The sequence below is a fragment of the Grus americana genome, chromosome 10 (genome assembly GCF_028858705.1).
Source record: "Grus americana isolate bGruAme1 chromosome 10, bGruAme1.mat, whole genome shotgun sequence".
NCBI classification, from domain to species: Eukaryota; Metazoa; Chordata; class Aves; order Gruiformes; family Gruidae; genus Grus; species Grus americana.
The window spans coordinates 23,990,337-24,010,795 of record NC_072861.1 but is presented as its reverse complement, the minus strand read 5'-3'; the positions used below and the strand labels follow the sequence as shown (position 1 = coordinate 24,010,795).

General features: G+C 44.1%; 1 protein-coding gene across 3 annotated transcripts; it reads left to right on the top strand.

Annotated features, from left to right (window-relative positions):
• Positions 1-256: 256 nt before the first annotated feature.
• Positions 257-20,408, top strand: BLM (BLM RecQ like helicase). 3 transcript variants are annotated; one of them, XM_054837383.1, is made up of 22 exons: positions 257-475; positions 560-1,251; positions 2,422-2,611; positions 3,066-3,187; positions 3,808-3,915; positions 4,321-4,453; positions 5,446-6,200; positions 7,010-7,186; positions 7,789-7,907; positions 9,385-9,498; positions 10,253-10,351; positions 10,440-10,588; positions 11,424-11,530; positions 12,256-12,416; positions 12,909-13,104; positions 13,538-13,728; positions 14,734-14,881; positions 15,247-15,446; positions 16,196-16,388; positions 16,810-16,932; positions 18,176-18,383; positions 20,117-20,408. In XM_054837383.1, the coding sequence occupies exons 1-22, from the start codon at positions 378-380 to the stop codon at positions 20,298-20,300; spliced, it is 4,467 nt and encodes a 1,488-aa protein (XP_054693358.1). In that variant the 5' UTR covers positions 257-377; the 3' UTR covers positions 20,301-20,408. The 3 variants fall into 3 exon arrangements, with proteins under 3 accessions (XP_054693358.1, XP_054693357.1, XP_054693359.1); XM_054837382.1 differs by having other exon boundaries at positions 3,805-3,915; XM_054837384.1 differs by lacking the exon at positions 3,808-3,915.
• Positions 20,409-20,459: the final 51 nt, after the last annotated feature.

Below are 20,459 nucleotides of genomic sequence, written 5' to 3'. Positions count from 1 at the left end.
GGGGGCAGCGCCTTTCGGACGCAGCTCCTGCGAACGCCGCGGGGCCGCAGAGCGTTGAAACCTGCCCGGGTTCCGCACGGCGCCGCTGGAAGCAGCTGCAGAGCGGCGGGGCAGGACGCGCTGCCCGCACCGACCGACCGGCCCCGGCCCCGGCCCCGGCCCTTACACCGCCATTTTGTGGCGAGGGGCGGGGCTTGCCACGGAACCGGAAGCTTACAGTCACTTCCGCTCCGGCGCGTCCATCCAATGGGGGGGGCAGGCGGCCTTTTGGCGCCGAATGCGAAGGGGTCGCGCGGTGAGGAGCGGGCGGGGAGCGCAGCCCCGCGGCGCAGAGCGCCCCCCAGCGGCGGGGCGGGGCAGGGCAGTGCGGTGCCGCCATGGCGGCTGTGCCACAGAACAACCTTCGGGAGCAGCTGCGGCTCCACTCGGCCCGCGGCGCCCTCAGCAAACCGCCCCCGCCGCGGCTACGGCCGCCGTGAGTACCGCGGGGCCTGGGCGGGCGGCAGCGAGCTTCTGGGGAGCGCGGAGGGCCGCTAACGGGGGGCTCGTCTCTTTCCAGGGGCTTTACTTTCAAGAAGACGTCTCCGGCCGGCGCCCAGCCCCGGGGCCTCTGCGCCGCCGCCGCGCTGCGGGACAAAGACGTCAACACCTCCCTGCCCGCGGCCGGCTCTGCCCCCCCCGCCTCCGGGGACAGGAAAACCCACATCCAGGACTTCTTCCCTGCGGCAGCCAGCCCGCGGGGACGGGGCCTCTGGCCGGGCTGTGCGAGCGCGGCGCCCGCCAGGCCCCGGGAGGTGGCAAGAGGCCCCGGGGCCTCCGGGACGGGCAGCGCGACCGAGGGGCCGCCCGGTGCTCCCGCCCGGCAGGCTGGGCCGGTGGGTGCCGTGGGAGACGAGTGGGATGACATTGACGACTTTGACTTGTCGGGAATCGAGAAGAAGTACTGCAGGGCGGCCGTCCTGTCCCCCAAAGGGCAGCGGGCCCCCCGCAAGGCTTCCCACAGGTCACCGCCCCGCCGGGACCGGCCGCCTGCCTCTCCCGGGACCCGGGGCGATGGCTCGGGGCCTCACGGCCACGGCGCTTCGGGGCGCGGGGAGACCTCTCCAGAGGCTGAACAACGACCCTTGTCGCAGCAATCTCTGATCTGCCTTGAGGATTTGGCTCCCTGCAGCCGTAACAAGGCTGAGGGCCTTTGGGAGGACTTGTCTGCTGACATCGTTTTGGACGATGATGGGGAAGAGGCTCACCCAGGTAACTATTTAAGTACCGGCGAGCTATAAGAAAATAGATTCGTGTTTGCGCACCAAGGGCTTTGATTTTTTTTTTTTTTTAGAAATCAGAGGGGGCTGTGTGCTGGTACCTGACAGGTGGTCGTGGGTACGTGGATCTCCTTTCGGTAACCGCAGCTTGTGGAAGTGCGGGGCCGCAAACAGTGGAGCGCTGCCTTGTGGCAGAAGTGGCAGCTGGTTGCGTGGTGGTACTGGAGGTGCAAGAATTCCCAGATGGCATCCCAGAAATGAAGGGCAATCATCTACAGGGATGTTATAGAAATAAAAGCACTTTTACAGCTCATATGAGAGAGACACAAAATCATCTTATGCCTACATGTAATGATGAGAAATATTAAACCATAAAAAGAGATCTCTCTCAATTTAAAACAAAACAAAAAAACCCTCCAACCCTTGATTACGACCAAGAAGTCGATGACTGTCAGTCGCAGTGCTTCCTCGGCTGCTCTGTGTCCAGGCAGCGTCTCTGTTTTATGTGCCGTATCTGTTATGTTTTAAAACTTGTGAGCTTTAGTTGTGAAATAGGTCTGTACAACTGGATGGTATCAAACAGTGTTCTGTGATGCTGCTGTTACACTAAATGGTGAGAGGATCTGTGAACTCTGTTTTTCTTCTTAAGAAAATTTTGTTCCTTTTCCCCTCTTTCTGTGATACAAATTTTAATATATTAACGATATTGGCCTTTCTTTGTAGGATTTTTCTTATAAGGTAATGTAACCCTCTAATTCCAGTATAGGGACTATCCCAGTTGATGAGGCTACGCTCTTTTTAAGCTAGTATTTAATATAACAACAGTTTTCTATAAAATCTCTTGTAGTAAAGTAAACTTCTTAAGTTTTTTTCTTCTGACAGGGAAGGGTAACTATAGGCAAGCAATGTAGCTTTTCCACTTAAAAGAAGGTTTGTGGGGTTTTTGTCTGTTTGTTTTTAATGGGGGAGAAAAAGGGACCAGTAGTGGGGGGTTTTTTTGGGTTTTTTTTGGTTTTTTTTTCCTTTGAAAGTCAGAAACTGTATTAACCGAGTGTTTTGAAATCTGGCTGGTCGTTTTCTCCCTCTGTTCAGTTGCATTTTTTGTTTATACCGGGATGAGTTTACAGTGTTACCCAGCAATATGACTACACTTCTCTTTCAGCTGCTAATGACAACAGTGGTGAGAGCCAGCGGCCCAGCAGCGGTGAGAGAAACAGTCCCCTGGAGCTGGATAAGGTGGACATCGAGCTGTTCGCAAGCACTGAGCTTGAAGAAGACGATTACTTAGATATCATTCCACCCTCCCCTGAAGAGGAGCTGCCTCCCTTCTCACCTTCTGTAAAAAGCGTTAGGTAAAACAACATTCTTTGATAAAACTGTCTGTCTTTGGGATGACTTTGAAAAATACCAAAGATGACATGAAACAAGTGCTTGTTAAAGAGTTACAGATTGAGTTGATCGTGTCTGTCTGGTGCTTGGCAGGTTAGCGGTTCACAGCTGCTATTAATGTTTTATGAAATACTTTTTAGTTTATGGCCAATGTTTACGGTGGCTTTTGCTTCAGAAAAAGCAGAATTATTTTTCCTTTTGTAGTGGGAGCAAAAATAATTATTGAAGCAGGTTTCTCCACGTTGGCACATGGCGGGGACAAACTGCTCAGCTACTTGGATTTTAACTGAGTTTTCAGAAATTTGTTTACCTCTTCCACACATTTTTAACTGCTGTTATTCTAAAACATAAACTTGTTTTGGAAATGCGTTGATTTACAGATATCTGTATTTTAATGACTCTTTCTTTTAATACTAGTAAAATCTTTAAAGAATCTCCTACCGGGGGAGGATCCACAGCCAGCAGCGTTAAGTCTGTGCCTGGGAAGGTTGCCCCAGCGCAGCCTGTTGCTGAAAGCGATCCTAGTGCGGAGGATGCAGGTACACGAAGTGCTTTCAAATTTTATGCCTTAGATTTTGGGAATAGTTTGCAACTCCTTGCTCTCCTGTGTATCCCATGTAGTCTGAGAGCATGAACAAGCAGTGACCCATGGGGACAAGGAAGTGGGGGACCGAGACTCGTGCAGGATTTTCAGATGTCGTGTGGGCTCAGGGGCATTGTCTGATCCTGATTCCGGGTTTGTCAGTACCAGCCTGGGACACGGCGCAGGGCTCCTCTGTAGAACTTAACAGCCCAGACTGACCAAATCCTTCCTGCAGTCAGCTCTGCACAAAGATGCAGCGTGTAAGCTGGAGCTGTGTCAGTGCTTCCATTTGATTCCCACGGGTGCTGGCTTTGGAAGTTCTGAGCTAACGTGTTTCTGAGTTTACTCGCAGAATGAAAAGTTGCCAGGTGTGGCACAGCCTGGTTTTAAGGCTGCAGGTTCAGACTTTCCTCTCAAGATATACAAAAATGCAGCTTATGGCCTGTTCTACAGTGTCATTTAAAAAGTTGTGTTTATAAATGCCCAGAGCAGTGTTTTTATGTTTATATTTTAACAACACTGTGCTGGAAATCACTTTAGTCAAGCTCCACCTTGTCATGCTTTTAACTACAGCAGAGTTCCGGGGATCGCAGCCCCGGGAGCAGCAGTTTGAGGTTCAGTGGGGAGCGTTGGCAAAATCCGGATGGTTTGCTGTGGTGCCGGGTTTGGAAGGGAAGGTCACAGGTGACAAATGCTGACTTTCACGTGTGGGAGGTTTTCTGCGGTACTTTCTAGACTAGAATTGCAGTGTAGTGTTTTGATAAAATGTGCTTTAGGGTGTTTGGGGAGGGGTAATTTGAGATAAGCAAAACATGTAAACTGGAATGGCTTTTTGGAAATAAGTTTGAAAGAACTGTGACAAGGTTTGGAAAATATATATAGATGGATAATTAAAAGGCAAGGGCAAAAACATGTGGACTGACAGTTTATGCACACAGAAACAGTTACTTTATGTGAATGGACTTTTAAAAATATATAAAAAGTAAATTATTTAGACTTATTTATTGCCATTTACTCTGTCTTTTGAGAGACTGATATTATCTTGTAACATATTCTAATACTGTACGCTAAAATCACTCCTTTTGACAGATAAAGGCTTGCATTTGGAACAGCAGCTCTACGGCGTCATGGATGATATCTGTAAGCTGGTAGATGCCATTCCGCTTCATGAGCTTAAGTCTCTGTCATGTGCAAAAGACCTTCTCCAGCAGAGAGATCTCAGGTAGGCTTTAGAGCAGCCCTCTGCCTTTCCACGCTCCCTGTGAAGTGGCGTCATGCCTGCAGGTGTCTCCATCGCACTGAAAAGACAATACGGGAAGATTTTTTTTTTAAAAAAGCTTAAAAATTACTGACTGAATGAAGAAAACCATCCCCAAAACCGCTGAAGGCATTCGCAGTCCTAGTGTTCTGCCAGAAGAAAGGCTCCGGTTCCACCTTCAATCTGAGGCACGGAGAGTCCTGTATCTTTTCTCTGGAAGGTGGCGGTGCCAGATGCTCCCAGAGAAGCAGGGCGATGTGATACAACCTGCCAGGTGTCATCCTGATTTTCCATAACTGGGGGCATTTGTTTCACTTTCTCTCTCTCAGACTGGCCATCACTGACTCCAGTGATTATGGCTTCTCCTCCCAGCCGTGTACGTGTCATCCTTCAGCCTGGTTATTGCTACTGCAGTATGCTGCCTCGACTTCTGCGGAGTCTGATGACATGATTTGTAGACAAAGTATTGTGATTTTGGAATTTTGGTTTGTTTTTTTACTGGACTGGGACTATGTGCTTTTTCTGAACGCTCTCAGGAAAACTAATTTACTCCATTTCCTCGTATTGCTGTAGTCAGACATGGCCTTTAGAAAGGACATAACCCTGTAATTTGGTTCAAGCATATGTTTACTTTTTTTAACTTCAGGTTTGTGCCTCTAAGGTGTGGGGTTTTTTGATCAATTCCTTGCTATTAGGAATTCTTTTATTTTAATGTCTGCGGTGAAGATGTAGTAATTTTGTAATTATTTTGTTCAACTGAATTCTGGTATTATTCTCTCTTCCTTAGATTAGTTTGAAATATTTTTAAAATATAGTGAAACAGAATACAATGTAACCACCCTATGTTAATGTTTTGAGAACAAGAGAGGCAAAACTGTTAATGTATGCTGTAGAACTTGATAAATTGTGACTAAATATATTTTTTTCCTTCTTCCTTTCCTTGTCGTATATTCCAGGAGAAAATTGCTGGCCAATTCTGTCACATTGAACAAAAATAGTATAAACAACACTTTTCCTAGAAGCTGGAAGGCATGTCTGGGACGGGGCCCTCTGGCATGTCCTGGTACCACTCCATGTTCTGGCCTGAACTGGAGCTTCAGTTCTGGCAGAAACTCGCTAAAATCCACCCCCCTCCCATCTACGCTTGCTGGGACTGTTAACTCAAGCAACTTTTCTACCAAACCCTCCCAAACGTTTGATGCCTTGGATACCTCTTATGCCTCAAAGCAAGGTATTGAGGAGATCACCTGCCCAGAAACTACAGCACCATCTTCTTCCAAGGTAAACGGCAAAGACGGAGCTTCCCTCGGCCTCTGTTCTGGGATGTCCTTCAACAGCAGTGGGTGTGAAAAACCGGGGGTGAGCAACGGTGGAAACCGTCGTCTGCTGGAGGGGCCTCTTGCGAGCACAGCTCTGAAAGGTCAGAGCAGAGCTCCTGCCAGCATTCCTGCAGAGAGTGGTTCAGGTATAAATGACACTGACTTTGACCTTGATCATTTTGATATTGATGATTTTGATGAGGGCTGGGAGAATTCTGCGCATGTTTCGGCACCCGAGACGCTGTCTGTGCCGCTGTATCAGCCCATCAGGGAAGGGCCACCTGCCAAATCGCTGTCGTCAAAGATAATGTCTAGAGCCAAAGGAGCTGCTGTTGTATCAAATCCTGCTGCTCCAAAACCAAGCTTCCTGATGGCAACAAAGGACCGTTCAGGTAAGTTATGCTCATTAGGATTATTGTCTTTTCCTTTTGAAATATTTGTTTTTAAACCTAAGGCCAAGTGACTTACTGTAGCTGACATCAATGCCTTTTGTTTCTGTGGAAATTTCTTTTGGTTTCTCTTTGCGAAGTTTTTTTTTTTTTTTTTTTTTAAATTTTCTTCCAAGTGATGCCAAACTTCTTGAATATTTATTTGTCACATGGGTTGGGTTGCAGGCTGCTGGGAAGATGAAGCTGCTAAAATTGGAAACTAGAATGTTTCTGTGTTTTAATTAAATAACGACTCTGCAGTTGTTAATTCAAAGCTGTATGACAGTTTTAGCTGTTTATGCAAAATGTTCAGAGAGGGGCAGTTGTTGAAGCAAACCTAATTCCTCTGGGGCACAGGGTGGGTCAGTATTGTTTGCGGTTAGGAGGGAGGTGAAAACGTTACCGCCTTTCATCGTCTGCTCTGGTGCTGATTCAGCTAACACCTAGTTTTGGGAACCATGAACAGGGAGCCTATTAATAGTAGTTTGTGACAGAGGTGAAGTTTGTTGGTGTAAGACGAAGCGTTTCATGCAGTCAGGGGTAAGAAGCTTGTTTCCAGAGACTTGCGTGTAATCAAAATTCACACTTTAGCCGGTCTTAAATTCTAGATGAATGCAATTTTTTTTTCATAAGTCCTGATTTGAGTTTAGAAGCTTTAAAGGGTTGAAGGGGTGGCTAAGCCACCTGTTATACTGAACTAGTTGTACATTGCAAGAGGGCCAGCGTAACTTGCTCTTGTAACTTATCCTAAGTACATTTTCTTTGTTTACTAGATCCGCTGGTTAATAACCCTGCGCTGGAACGGTTCAGGGGTATGAAATTTTCCCATTCTGAAGAAATGGTGAATATATTTCACAGAAAGTTTGGTTTACACTATTTTCGGACAAACCAGCTGGAGGCCATCAACGCTGCTCTTCTGGGTGAAGACTGTTTCATCTTAATGCCCACTGGTATGTACCTCCAGGTGCCAGGCAGCTGCAGGTCTCTAGGGCTGGCATGCACTTGAGAAATAGAGACCTGAAGCTCCTTTTGTGAGGCCCGTGACTAACTTTTCTCTTTCTCTGTGCCTTTGCGGAGGTGGCGATAAGTTGTGCTGCTTGAATTCTGTGGCTGCAGGATTTCTGGAGTATTGTGTGCACTGTGGTGTTTTGAATATTCTTCCCTGTGAGGGTGCTGAGGCCCTGGCACAGGGTGCCCAGAGAAGCTGTGGCTGCCCCTGGCTCCCTGGCAGTGTTCAAGGCCAGGTTGGATGGGGCTTTGGGCAACCTGGGCTAGTGGAGGGTGTCCCTGCCCATGGCAGGGGTGGCACTGGGTGGGCTCTGAGGTCCCTTCCAACCCAAACCAGTCTGGGATTCTGTGAATGAGGTGACTGAACTTCTGCCTGCCACAATATTCCACAGTATAACACTTCCTTATCCTACAGTTATCCTGTTAAAGGCAGTCATTGGTAAAAGTTCATTGTTCCTGAAAGTGCTGTAAAATGGGAAGTAAGAAACAGGTCTCCCCTCTCCCTTCCCCTTGGTATTTAATGTTGGTTGTTTAATCCTCACAGGCGGTGGAAAAAGCTTGTGCTACCAGCTACCAGCGTGTGTCTCTGCCGGAGTCACTATTGTTATCTCTCCACTGAGGTCGCTGATAATAGATCAAGTTCAGAAACTGAAGACTTTAGATGTAAGTTCTAACAGCTTACTTTGTTTAGTTAAACTGCAGATAAGCGAATCAGAAATCTGAAATTTTATGGTAAATCTTATGTCTCTCAAATATAAACTGCAAAAATTGATTAGATGGAAACTGTAAAAGGCATACAAAGTTCTCTAGGAAGAACTAAATTAGATGAACTGGAATGTCTTGGCAGTCTAACCGCTAAATGTATTGATGCTTCTGTGTATTTGTTCTTGGAGCTTAGTTTTCAAGTAGAGGTGCCTGATTCTTAGATTCTGAGAGCTGGATTTAGACACCTAAATAGGAGCAGCCTGGCTCTGAGCAGAAATTAGCGCTAATGATTCCTGAGCTAGGACGGTTCTGGAGATGCTAAACATTTCTGGGAAACAAATACACAGAGAAAAGAAAGCCAAGTGCGGAAGACGTGTGCTCCTAAGGGTGACCGCTTATGAACTGCTCTTGCCTCATTGAAGTGTCTTTTTCATCCTTAGTGTACTATTGAGATTGAGATCAGGGAAACAGAGGTGGATAACGCATTTTAGGGCGAAACAGAGATGTTTTGGTGGATGAGACCAGAGCGACCATGATGCAGGTTTTGGAGCTCAGACCAATCCTTCTCTCGTGAAGTAAGGTTTTGATAGCCTGACTAGACGTGGCCCTTGAATGGTTCTCTGCCATGCAGTGACTATTGCACCACGCTTCGGCCACGCTCTTCGCTTTCTGGCGCGCTGGATGCCGTGGCTGTAAAGGCCAGTTAAACTGGTGCTGTGGCTCCCAGGACTTGCAGCTGCAGAAGGAATTTCCTCTGCAGAGCCACAGCTGCCTCTTGTGAGAGGAAGAGGAGGCAGAATCAGCTGTGTTGGTGTGACCTATTTTTACGTCACTTTTGTCCTTAGGATCTAATCCCTTTGTTACCATTCAGCATGAACAGTAAGTTGTACTTTCAAATTTAGTATCCAATTGCCGCTCCAAGTTGTATCCAATCTCTTCTGAAGCAATGCTGTTCTATGTTTGTGGCACTGTTCTTGAGGGTATTACCCTGGTTTTGTGCTGCTTAGAAACTTTTGTTTCTTGTCTTGAGATCTCTGTTTTCTGAATTCAATCTCAAACTTACAGCAAGCATGTTGAGCAATAAACAAACATCCCATCTGTTTTCTTTACTGGAAAGAGAGTTCAAAGAAAGCAGGAAAATCCCCTAAGTCAGCTAGTGGTCTGGTGGTAGAGCTGGGAGCAGAAGAATAGAATTTGGCTTATAGCCTTTTTGTTTCATCATTAGAAAAGTTCTGCAATGTCTACACTACAGTGGGGGTTCAAATGTTACCTATAATTACACAAAGGAGCATTGAAAATGTTACATTTGCTGAGGATGGTAAATGCATATACTTTTTTATCTGGTTTATAACTAGATGTAGGACTAAATTTGGAGGTGCTTCTGTTTTGCTCATATTAAAACTTAGTTTGTTGTTTTTTTTTTTTTTTAATATAGATTGCTGCAACATATCTGACTGGTGATAGAACAGAGGCTGATGCTTCAAAAATATATATGCAATTGTCAAAAAAAGATCCTGTAATAAAGCTTCTGTATGTTACCCCTGAGAAGGTTTGTGTTGAATTTGAATTGTAAAATCACGGAGGTGACAAAAGGTGGATTACTATGAAGTACTGAAGGGGAAACACTGAATTTGGAGTAGGCTTCTGGGGAAAAAATTGTTAAATATTTCTTAGGTAACTCAGTAAGACTCCATACAGATGTAACTGATTTCAGTCAGTAATTAACCATGAATGAGAACTGAGTATGTCTGTACAATTTGAATTCTTAAAACAAAACCCCCATGCCCATCCCTTTCAATACATCTTGCAGCATATTAGTGGCTAATTGCTGTCAAGGAGCTATTAGACTCTAGACTACTATGAATAGGATAATACAGGGAGAAAATATGTAACCGTCGAGGTAATAGGTGATTGTCTAAAGATTGCCTTGTCCTTAATTATATGCTGTCTTTAAAAATTATATTGTTCCACGAGAGCTTTGTATGAGGGGACTGTTCAGTGTACTGATTACGTTACTGTCTTCAGCGTTGTCTTTCCTGTCTTACGTCACATAAGTGATTTAAATTTACTCAGATTGTAGGACCTCTGGATAGATGATCCTAAAACCTTGTGGTAATCCCACACCCACTGCTTCGTTGCCAATTAAAATGAAGCTGATTGCCCCCATCTTCATGCCTTCAGGCTTTACCTGTGCAGTCAAGATTAACTTTGCTGCACAGAACAATTGTTCTGTATTTAGTCAGGTAGGGTGACGCTTTGCATGTGAGTCTGCTCTCTGATGCCACTGGTGGATGTGCACCTAGGTTTGTGCAAGCAGCCGACTGATGTCAGCCCTGGAAAATCTCTACGACAGGAAACTCCTAGCGCGTTTTGTCATTGATGAGGCCCACTGTGTCAGCCAGGTAAAAACCTTGAGTTGTTTTCCAAAATGGCAAAAGACTTAGTTGGAGCATCTTGCTCAGTTATACTTGATTTTTGTTTTTAAACTAGTGGGGTCACGATTTTCGACAAGACTACAAACGCCTGAATATGCTCCGCAAGAAGTTTCGCTCTGTTCCAATGATGGCTCTTACTGCCACTGCAAACCCTAGAGTCCAGAAGGATATCCAGAATCAGCTTGAGATGCTAAAACCACAAGTGTAAGTTGCTCAGCGGTTTTTTGAAACAGTTTGTACTGCAGAAGTTCTGAGTGAAAAACTTAGTAAAGTAAGAAGAGCCTTACAGGTCCATCTGAAATACTGATGCAGTTGTATCTGATTAAATTCCATGCATACATTCTCATTTAATGTGAGTTATATGCAAAATATTGAAGTAAGAAGAAAAAACTTTACCAAACTCTTCCTTGTGTGATTAAGGAAGCTGTTTAATAGGAAATAACATCATGAAATTGTCACTGTCACTGACAACATGTGCAAGTTGTATTTTAGGGTGCTTTTCATGAGAATGCTGGAAAACTGCAAAAGCTGGAAGTGTTTCTTAATTAGCATTGGCAGTAACATAGATAACGAGGTACCACTGTGCCTGGGCTGTATTGTAGTGTTTTCATTGTACATGACAGAAAAATAAATCGTTCCGTGTTGTTGAATTTCTTATTTTAGAAATGTATTTTAGGGTAGAAGGAGGGAGGTGACACTCTGTTTTGCAAATTTGATGATCGAATGTGGATGCAAGTATTCAAAAGGAAAACGAGGGCGAGGCAAATCACTCTGCGCATGTCTGGTTTGGGGGCATTTCTTCCTGCTACGTGGTGCCACATAGATTTAGTTTTTCACTGCCACAGGAAAAATGCAGGAATTTTAGACCCAAAGAATGGGCAATGTGAATCTCCGTGGGCATAGTGGAACAATAATTCCTTTGCACATAATGCAGAGCAAGTAGTAGTTGGATTTGGGGCGTTCCAGCGAGCACCTAGTTAGTTGAAAGGATTGCTGCACCCATAGAGCTGATGAGCACCTGTGAACTGTCGTGTTTTAGGTTTACAATGAGCTTCAACAGGCATAACTTGAAATATGATGTATTGCCCAAGAAGCCGAAGAAGGTGGCAATGGATTGCTTGGAATGGATTAAAAAATACCATCCACGTGAGTACTGAGCAGCACAGTGCGTTCACATGTGCTTTTAGGAACTGCTGTTTTATAATGCTGTAGCAACCCCAAACTGGTGCCTTCCTGTAAGTGACTAATGCATTTACAAGAAAAACAAGTTGAAGGCAAAATGATATTATTGATAATGGGAATCAGGTTTATGGGCATCCTAAAGTTAGAGTTCAAGTAAAGATGGAAAAGTAAGGACTTTACCTTTTAGCATCGTGTCTGGAGTATAAAGGTCACCTAACAGCCCTACTGTTTGAACGGTGTAAGTCCATGGGTCTGCTTATCTGCGGTTCCCCTTGACGATCTCTTCAGAGATTCCTACCTTTCCAGCTCCTGCTGCTGGAAGTTGACTACGCCAAGGTCCCTTCAGAGCTTCTCCAGTGCTGTAACCTCGTATGTCACGGACTAAACCGCTCTCACTCTTGATTTATGTAGTTCTTTATTCATGTATTTTAAATCTAAGATTGCACAGAATTGAGCAGGAAAACTTGATTCCACCTTACCAAAAAACCAGGAAACTGGGTGAGGAGAAACTTAACAAAACATCTGATGTTAATAAAATTACTGTTCTTTATTATTAAGCAGCTATTGCATTACACTTACCCACCTCTCCCTTTTGGAATAGATGTATTTGCTTGACAGGTATGACTGTTAAGCAAGAAAAAGGGAATAAAGTTGTATTGTAGCACAAATCTTTTTTTATATATTTGCAGATGACTCTGGAATAATTTATTGCCTTTCACGTCACGAATGTGACACAACAGCGGCGATTCTGCAGAAGGAAGGTCTTGCTGCGCTTGCCTACCATGCTGGGCTCACTGACTCCAACAGAGATCTTGTACAGAAGAAGTGGATTAATCAAGAAGGGTGCCAGGTAAGAGAAAAGCAACAGGCGGAAAAAGTGAATAGAATTTAGAGCACTTTCATCCCTCACAGCCTAGTAAAGGAATGCAAGTTGTGTAAGGGTATTGCCAAGTCGGATGCAGTATTGAATAACTGATCCAAGGAGATCTGCCAAAGCATGTTAGCCACCTTTTTGTTGGGAATTTTACAAATCGAAGACTGCAGCGCTGCAGCAAGGTGCAATACTCCAGGAAGAAGGAACTGAGCAGTACGTGGTTTCTGAGACAGCTCTAGGCACGCTGCTGGGTTGTACAGTGGGACTCAAATTTGGAGTTTTCCCTTTGTCTGGAATAGCCCTTCTGAAAGGAGCGGTGAGTTTGCTATTTTGTACTTGTCTTGCAACATTACAGTTGAAATTCCAGGTTCTGCACGGCTTCACAGTCCTGATTGCCTATTTTTGGTACAGAGTGCTGCAGGAATGACTTTCATAACTCTGTGTAACAAGTTGTTATTTCCTTTCTAGGTTATATGTGCAACGATTGCCTTTGGAATGGGAATTGATAAACCTGACGTACGCTACGTTATCCATGCTTCTCTTCCTAAATCTATAGAAGGTTACTATCAAGAATCTGGCAGAGCTGGACGAGATGGTGAAATGTCTCACTGTCTGCTCTTCTACAGCTACAGCGACGTAACCAGACTGAGGAGGCTAATACTGAGTGAGTTCTCGATTTGTAACTTAAAGGAGACAATGTTAAAGAAGTCACTTCGCCACCAGTCTCTGTTTCATTTAGGCTGTGTTCTTTTCTCATTGAGAAGCGCTGTGTATTCTATGGTATTGCAAAGAACTGTGCATCTTTACCTGAGTGGTTTTCTGTAATGAAAGATTTTTGTCACCTTTTTAGTCAAAACCATTTTGCTTCATACATATCCATCCACCTCTTGATTCTCGTCATTCTAGTCTTCTCCTTCTTCTCCATTTAAAATTTTAGAGGTAAAATCTGTCCCAGGTTGGTTCTGTACTAACCTACTCTTTTTTTTTTTTTTTTTTTTTTTTAAGCAAAAAGGACTATTGTGTTTTGTCTATCTGATAATCTATAAAAATGCAGAGGTGCAGATTTAACAAATGCAGTTGAATTTGTTGCATTTCAGTGGAGAAAGACGGAAACAGTCACACAAGACAGACCCACTTTAACAACCTGTACAGTATGGTTCATTACTGCGAGAATGTAGTCGATTGCCGGAGAATTCAGCTTTTGGCCTACTTTGGGGAAACTAATTTTAATCCCACCTTCTGTAAAGATCACCCAGAAGTAATCTGTGATAACTGCAGTAGAAACAAGGTAAAAATCTCGTGTTGTTAAACTGATTTTGCGTTTAGCTGCATTAAAAAATGATTACATGACATTTAGAAAGGCAAATGGAGAAAATGAATAAGACGCTTTGTATTTTTGTGATGATGGATGCTTCGAATGATTTCCAGGGTTTAACCTAGAGTAGAATTACACAGACTATCCACAGACTTCTGATGCTCCTATTTCTGTCAGAGGAGGACTAGTGAGGTGTAAGGATGTTCCTGAGTGTCGACTGTCTTGGCTACAGTGCTTACAGGAGGCAGGAGCTAATGGGAGATCCGCAGGAATGGCTACAGGGATATCCCTTCAGCTGCCTCTCCCGATGTTTTCAAGGCAGCTTTGTGCTGCCAGAGCAGCGCAAGTGCCACACGAGGGGGGTTTCACTGCTTGAGGTGGCCCAAAGATCAGGGACTGAGGCGAACACGTTAGCGGCGTGCAGAGGAGCAAAAGAGACGATAGCTGCTGAACCAGATGGGGAAGGGTTACTGGTCTCTGTCATCACGTGTAAAACTGATCTGTTTTATCTCAGTCCTGTGTTTGGAGTGTTCCCTTACTTAGCTGGGACTGTAACAAAAATTTACTAGAGTAATGCATATTCAGTCCAGTCTTCTCAGTTTAACGCATATGGGAAGTGTAAGTTCTAGTGCATGGCAGCAGAATAATTACAGGAATGCTTTCCGAATGATTTACCTTGATCACCAGTACTCACACAGCAATCTTGCAGCTCACTCTATAGAATTAACACAACAGAGATTATATACAACCGTCTGGTATGTATTATTGCATTTTCCAGAGTATCATCAAATCCAGAATTCCTGTGACTATCTTGGATCACCTTAGGTGTACTAACCTGAAAATCACCATTTCTGTGTATGGAACAAAATGAATTCACAGCTGGAAAAAGCTCAGTAATGAAACCTGAGGTTGTCATTACTGACTTGTGTTAGGACAGAACCACATAACGTTGTTTCCTAATCAAGTCTATTTTAACAGGATTACAAATCAAGAAATGTAACAGATGAAGTGAAGAGCATTATAAGATTTGTACAAGAGCATTGTGGACAAATGGGACGAATAAATGGAAAGAGAAATGCAGGTTCTGGAAGATACACGTTGAATATGATGGTAGACATTTTCTTAGGTAAGTAGTATTCTTCCAGAAACAACACCTAAAGGGAGTTGGTGCATAAATCCCTGCCTCAGCATCAGGAGGTCTGCGCGATACCAGCGGTGGTTTAAAAGAAGAGATATTTTGCAAAATTATTCTTCCCAGGAATCTCTTGGTGATAAATGATCCAAAATAAATCAGACTAAGACTTTAATCCGTTTCAGGTTGCTATAGTGATAATATTAGTTTTCTGGTGGTGCTTGGACTTTCTGGTGCCTAAATGTATTTTTTATGTGCACAGACTATGGAATGCCCTTGGGAATCTTCCACAGGTCTGTAAATACATCCATGCGTAGGCTTTCTAATCGCAGGCTAATCCTGTGATTTCTGTTGCACAGGTACAAAGAGTGCAAAGATTCAGTCTGGAATATTTGGGAAGGGAGCTGCCTACTCAAGGCACAACGTTGAAAGACTGTTTAGAAAACTGGTCTTGGACAAGATTCTGGATGAAGACTTGTACATCACAGCTAATGACCAAGCGGTAGCGTATGTAATTCTAGGAGAGAAGGCTCAGGCTGTGCTAGATGGATTACTGCAGGTGTGTAACAATTAATTATCGTTTTCCTTCTAATGTATTGTTGTAAGGGACATGCTACGGTTTTTATGCAGCATACACTCTGGGGTAGTTTGCACGTGGCTTGCCTATCAGGTGAAGTACAGGAACTAATCTTTAGCAGACACGGGGAACAGAATCCAACAAGCATGATTTCTAGTCCAGTATTCAAATAATAACATTGTGAGGCAAAAGGTGAGTTTGAGAGGACTGGAGAGAATGAAATCTTTCCCTTCTCCCCCATCCATCTGATTCCAGCCTGATGAGAGAGAAGGGTTACAACCAATGCAGAAAAAGCTAGCTAAGAAGAAAAGAAGGAACGGTGCTGCCTTCTCCTGTGGTTCCTGCTCTATTTTTTCCAGCTGTTGGTGAGCTCTGATGGAAAAGGCACTTCCAGAAGGCCATGGAACCAGGCCCAGAATTGCTCAAGGCAATGTCTCCTCTGCATTGGCGCTGGGTTTGGAGAAGAGCAGAGCCCTCAGCATTAGACCTAGTGACTTCTGGAGCTAGCTGTGAATAAGGGTCTCAGGATTTTTTCCCTGTGTTGTGTCTACTCTGCTAGTTCTTTGTAGAAGAAGCTTGGGGGTGGTTGAGAGGCCTGTTAAAAAAAGAAAAAAAAAATTAAAAAGTGTATTTTGGTTCCTCAAATACTTTTGGTTTCCTTCACTGTTTTCCAGTGTTATCAATCAATCTCCTGTAACTCCCCTGACAGAACTTATTGATTGCCTTAACAGGTGGAGTTTCATGAAACAGAAAATGCCAGTGCCATCAGAAAGCAAAGGGCGTCCGTGGGAAAAATGTCACAGCGGGAAGAGATGGTTAAAAAGTGCCTTGGGGAACTTACAGACACATGCAAAATGCTTGGGAAAGTCTTTGATGTGCACTACTTCAATATTTTCAGTACTTCAACTCTAAAGAAAATAGCAGGTAGGGTCGGCTTCTTGTTGCTTGGAACCCCTGTTGGCAGTAGACCACATGTGCGACTGTAGGCAGAAAATCTACAACTCTTATGGTTTAGAGAGACCCAGTTTAAGCATTCATAACTGAGGGAGTGCTGTGGGAGTGGCTGACACGGCACATGTCCCTTGGAGCTGCAGTTTATGCCGCAGCAGTCCTGCTGGGTAAGTACAAGAGCTACCCAAGTCATTGTACTGCAAAACAAACTTCGAAGCATTGTCAGAGAAAAACCTTGGACTATTTCTTGTGCTAACCAACGAGAAGCAGATCTGCTAGAATAAAGACTTACTTCCTTAAGGCGTTAATTTCCTCCAGAATACTCTACCATGGTCTCTCTTTAAAAACAGTCAGATTGTTTGACGTGTCTAATTGGCACCTTGTTACGTTACAGAAACCTTGTCATCTGATGTGGAGGTTTTACTGCAGATCGATGGTGTCACAGAAGACAAACTGGAAAAATATGGTGCAGAAATAATTAAAGTGATGGATCAGTACTCTGAATGGACCACACCAGGTTTAGTATACTCTGTACCTAAATGTGTCCTGTCCTGTTCACTACCTTTCCTCCTCTATCAGAACTTTCACTCTAAAGTTACCTTGTTTTAAAAACAAATAACTAATCCTCACAGTTTAATAATTACAAATAGGAGCAATTGCACATTTTCAGAACATACAAAGGTCTTTGCTATCTTCTCACTAGTTAAATTCAGCACATCTCTGAAAGGCTAAAAAAAGGAAACGAGAACTAAGCGGACTGCTCTGCTCTGAACCTGTTAGTGACTGGGATTTATGTCATATGCTTAGTTAGCAGGAGAATTCTGACCTTAAGGTTAAAGGTCTTGCACCTCCTGCATATTGTTACACCCGCACCTACTACATATGGGGTAACGTAGCTGGCAGATAATCAATAACGAATACCTTTTATTTTTTGTACTAATTGAGGTCAGCAAGTTCAGCTCTTCACTGACTAGCCCTTGCTCAAACACGAAGACCTTTTAAAGTGAGGTGTAAAAAAGCCATCGGGTCAGGATGGCGGTATTGTACAATGCCTTTGCACAGCTCTAACCTCATGTACAAGTTCAGCTCCATGGAGAATTGAGCCCGGAGACTAGTAAATCTGGAACTTGACGGGAGCGTAGCATGTAGCCTGTGTTGTAATTGGAATATTTAATGCCGCTTGGCTATCGGATTTAACATTGGGGCCTGTAATTTTAAAGTGATTCACCTTTACTTTTAAGGAGGTTGTGCTTTCATACACTGCAGTGTGAACAAATACCGGCTACAAACCTGATTTTTAAGTATTTTATTCTGCTGGCTGTGCAAAGAATCACATCCCTCTTGGTCATGACTGATTGAGAAGGAGCTCTCAGCGCTCCGAGCCTGCCAGTGTCTCCTGATGCTGTTTTTAAAAACAAGTGTTTGTAGTATTTATGGTATATTCCATAATTCTTTCCAGCTGACATGGGGAAGAGACTGTAAAGGCAGAAACCCCGGCGTTACCAAAATAGCTTAGACAAGAAGCCAAGCCAGAGAAAACAGGACTGGCCAGTATTCCTTTATGTCATGAGATAAACCAAAACTGCCTTCTGTCCTTGCTTTACACCAACCTACGAAACACCTCTAGCTGAGCCCAGAGCATCACCAGGATGAAGGCAGCACAAAGGGGGTTTTGCACAGCAAGGACGCAAGTTTTGGTATGGTCAGCGTGTCCTGTCCTGTCTTGATTTCACTAGTTTTAACTCCTGTCTTATCTGTAGAAGATGCTGCCTGCCAAAGCGTGGACACAGCTACGGGAAGCACTGGCACACCTGAGAGTGATGAAGAAGCAGAAGATGTAGTTACAACCTCCAGCTATTTTTGCAATAACGCAGACCAAAGAAGGAAAAGGAAAAGGCCGCCCAACTTCAGAGAATCCAAGAGGAAAAAGACAAGTAGCGGTGGTGGCCAGCAGTTTCATCCCAAAGGGTATGTTGGTTGTGGACGCTTGTAACCTTTCTTACTCCAGAACAGCACGACGATGATCCCAGAACTGCACTGTTATCCCACTGCATTTTCTTGAGTAAGTGCAGGCTTTAAGCACGGCTTCAAAATTAGCCCGGTACCTGGTAGCAACAGCTCCACTTTGGTTTTCTAGCCTTTTCTGTTTAAAAAGTTCCTGCTGAGGAAGGATATTTAACAGTCATCCTCTGTTTCTCACTCATGACTGCCACAAGCTAAGTAGTGACACTAAATTTCAGTGTGCTGCCACAGCCGTTACTAGCAGGCTGACTGGTTCTGTGCCTGGAAACATAAAGATGGCTTGAACTTTGGTTCCCAGTCCCTTGTTAATTCAGAACTTCTCCCTCTGATTGTGTCATACAAGGCAACACCTGCATCGAGACCATAACATTTGGGTCCAGGAGTCTGGCTGGTCTTGAGCTTCTGGGGCAGATCCACCACCAAACTATCACAGGGGGATAAAGGAGCCAGGCTGGGCCTTGTCCTCTGAGTCGATTACCTTATTTTAGCAGTTCATTTAGTTATTAGTCTGGTAACTCCAGTTGTAGCAGTTTGTGCTGAAGGTCTGTGCTTTGAAACGTGATTAATCAGTGCTGAAAGGGAACGAGTGAAAAAGGAGAAATGGTTGGAGAAACTCTGCCCTCCCCAGACCTTCTTTAAAAATGGGTGTGTATGTGTGACATTAGAAAACTTGAGCAGGAAGTTCTTATTTGGGTTTTGTAGTCGTGCCTTTTAAAGGTTTGCCGTGGTCGTAGCTTGCCTTGCACAACAAGGAAGTAAACTAAAGTTGCCTGTACCGTGGTATGGTCGGGTTACTTAATCCCTCGGCCTAGAAACGTTACCTCGTTTGGTATATGAGATAGAGAACATGAGGTAGAAAAGAGCAGTTATGTGACAACCTCCGTCTTGCATTTCTGAAATAATTCTGAAGGGGGGTTTTCTCAGTCTATATGTGTCATAGAAATTGCATTATCTTTCAGCTAGGAGGAGTTCAGGCCGTTTGGAAGAGTCGCTCTGGCTCTGAACGGTACTAACGTGCTTTCCAAAACGTCCTGTAAAATCCCCACCTAAAGAGTCATGCCTAACTTGTAAAGACTCTTCGGTGTTATTGGTGTATGAACTGCTTACTTTCTACTGCTTTAAATTGTATTCATCATCAAAGAGAAAACACAGTCATCTTCATCCAAACTCATGGCTTTCTGCCGCTGTCTGTTCTTGCCAAGGATGTCTGCTTCTCTGCCCTGATTTTCCTCATTCTGGTCTTTTTTTTTTTTTTTTTTTTTTGTAGCAAACAGCAGTTCCCAGCTCAGTTAGGTTTTACTGCCACCCTTTTCACCTTCCCATCTACTAAAATATTAGTCATTAAATGCTGTTGACCCTTAAGTGTCACTTAATGTTGATACTCTAATTGGATTAATAGGAGTCAGGTTGGTTCAGCATTCTTTATCCCTGTTGCTGGCTGTTTCCTGCCCTTAGGCAAATGCCAGAGCACAGCTACGCTTGATTTACATTTCAAAGGTATTTTTGCAGCCATGTCTATTAAAAAAAACAAACAAAAAACAAAAAAAACTTTTTAAAAATGAAGGCATCATCTCGTAGAAAATCTAACAGTGGTGTATACGTAAGTACACCATGGCTATAGGGAACAGGGCGAGTAAAGCAGCTGTTTGACGCACGTATCTGCTCTCTGAATTTCGCAGTGGTTACAGCAAGTACAGAAGGACCAAAAGGCCGTGGAATGCAAAGGCTCCAGCTTCATCTGCCTGCGGCTCAGCACCGTGCCGTGGCAGTGCCGCGCAAGGGGCTGCTGCAAAGCTGGGGATTATGGCACCGCCGAAGCCCAGAAACAGGCACTTCCTTCAGCCTTCCTATTCCCTAGTGTAACCAGGAAAATGTAAATACTGTATGATAGCGAGCCGTGAAGACGTGATCGTTGTTTCATTTGCTAAACCTTCTGAGACTTGTACATTTGTCAAGTACGAAAACCTCACATTAAATAAATGGTTTTAAACTCATAAGCTTATTTGGACCTCTCTTTCTACT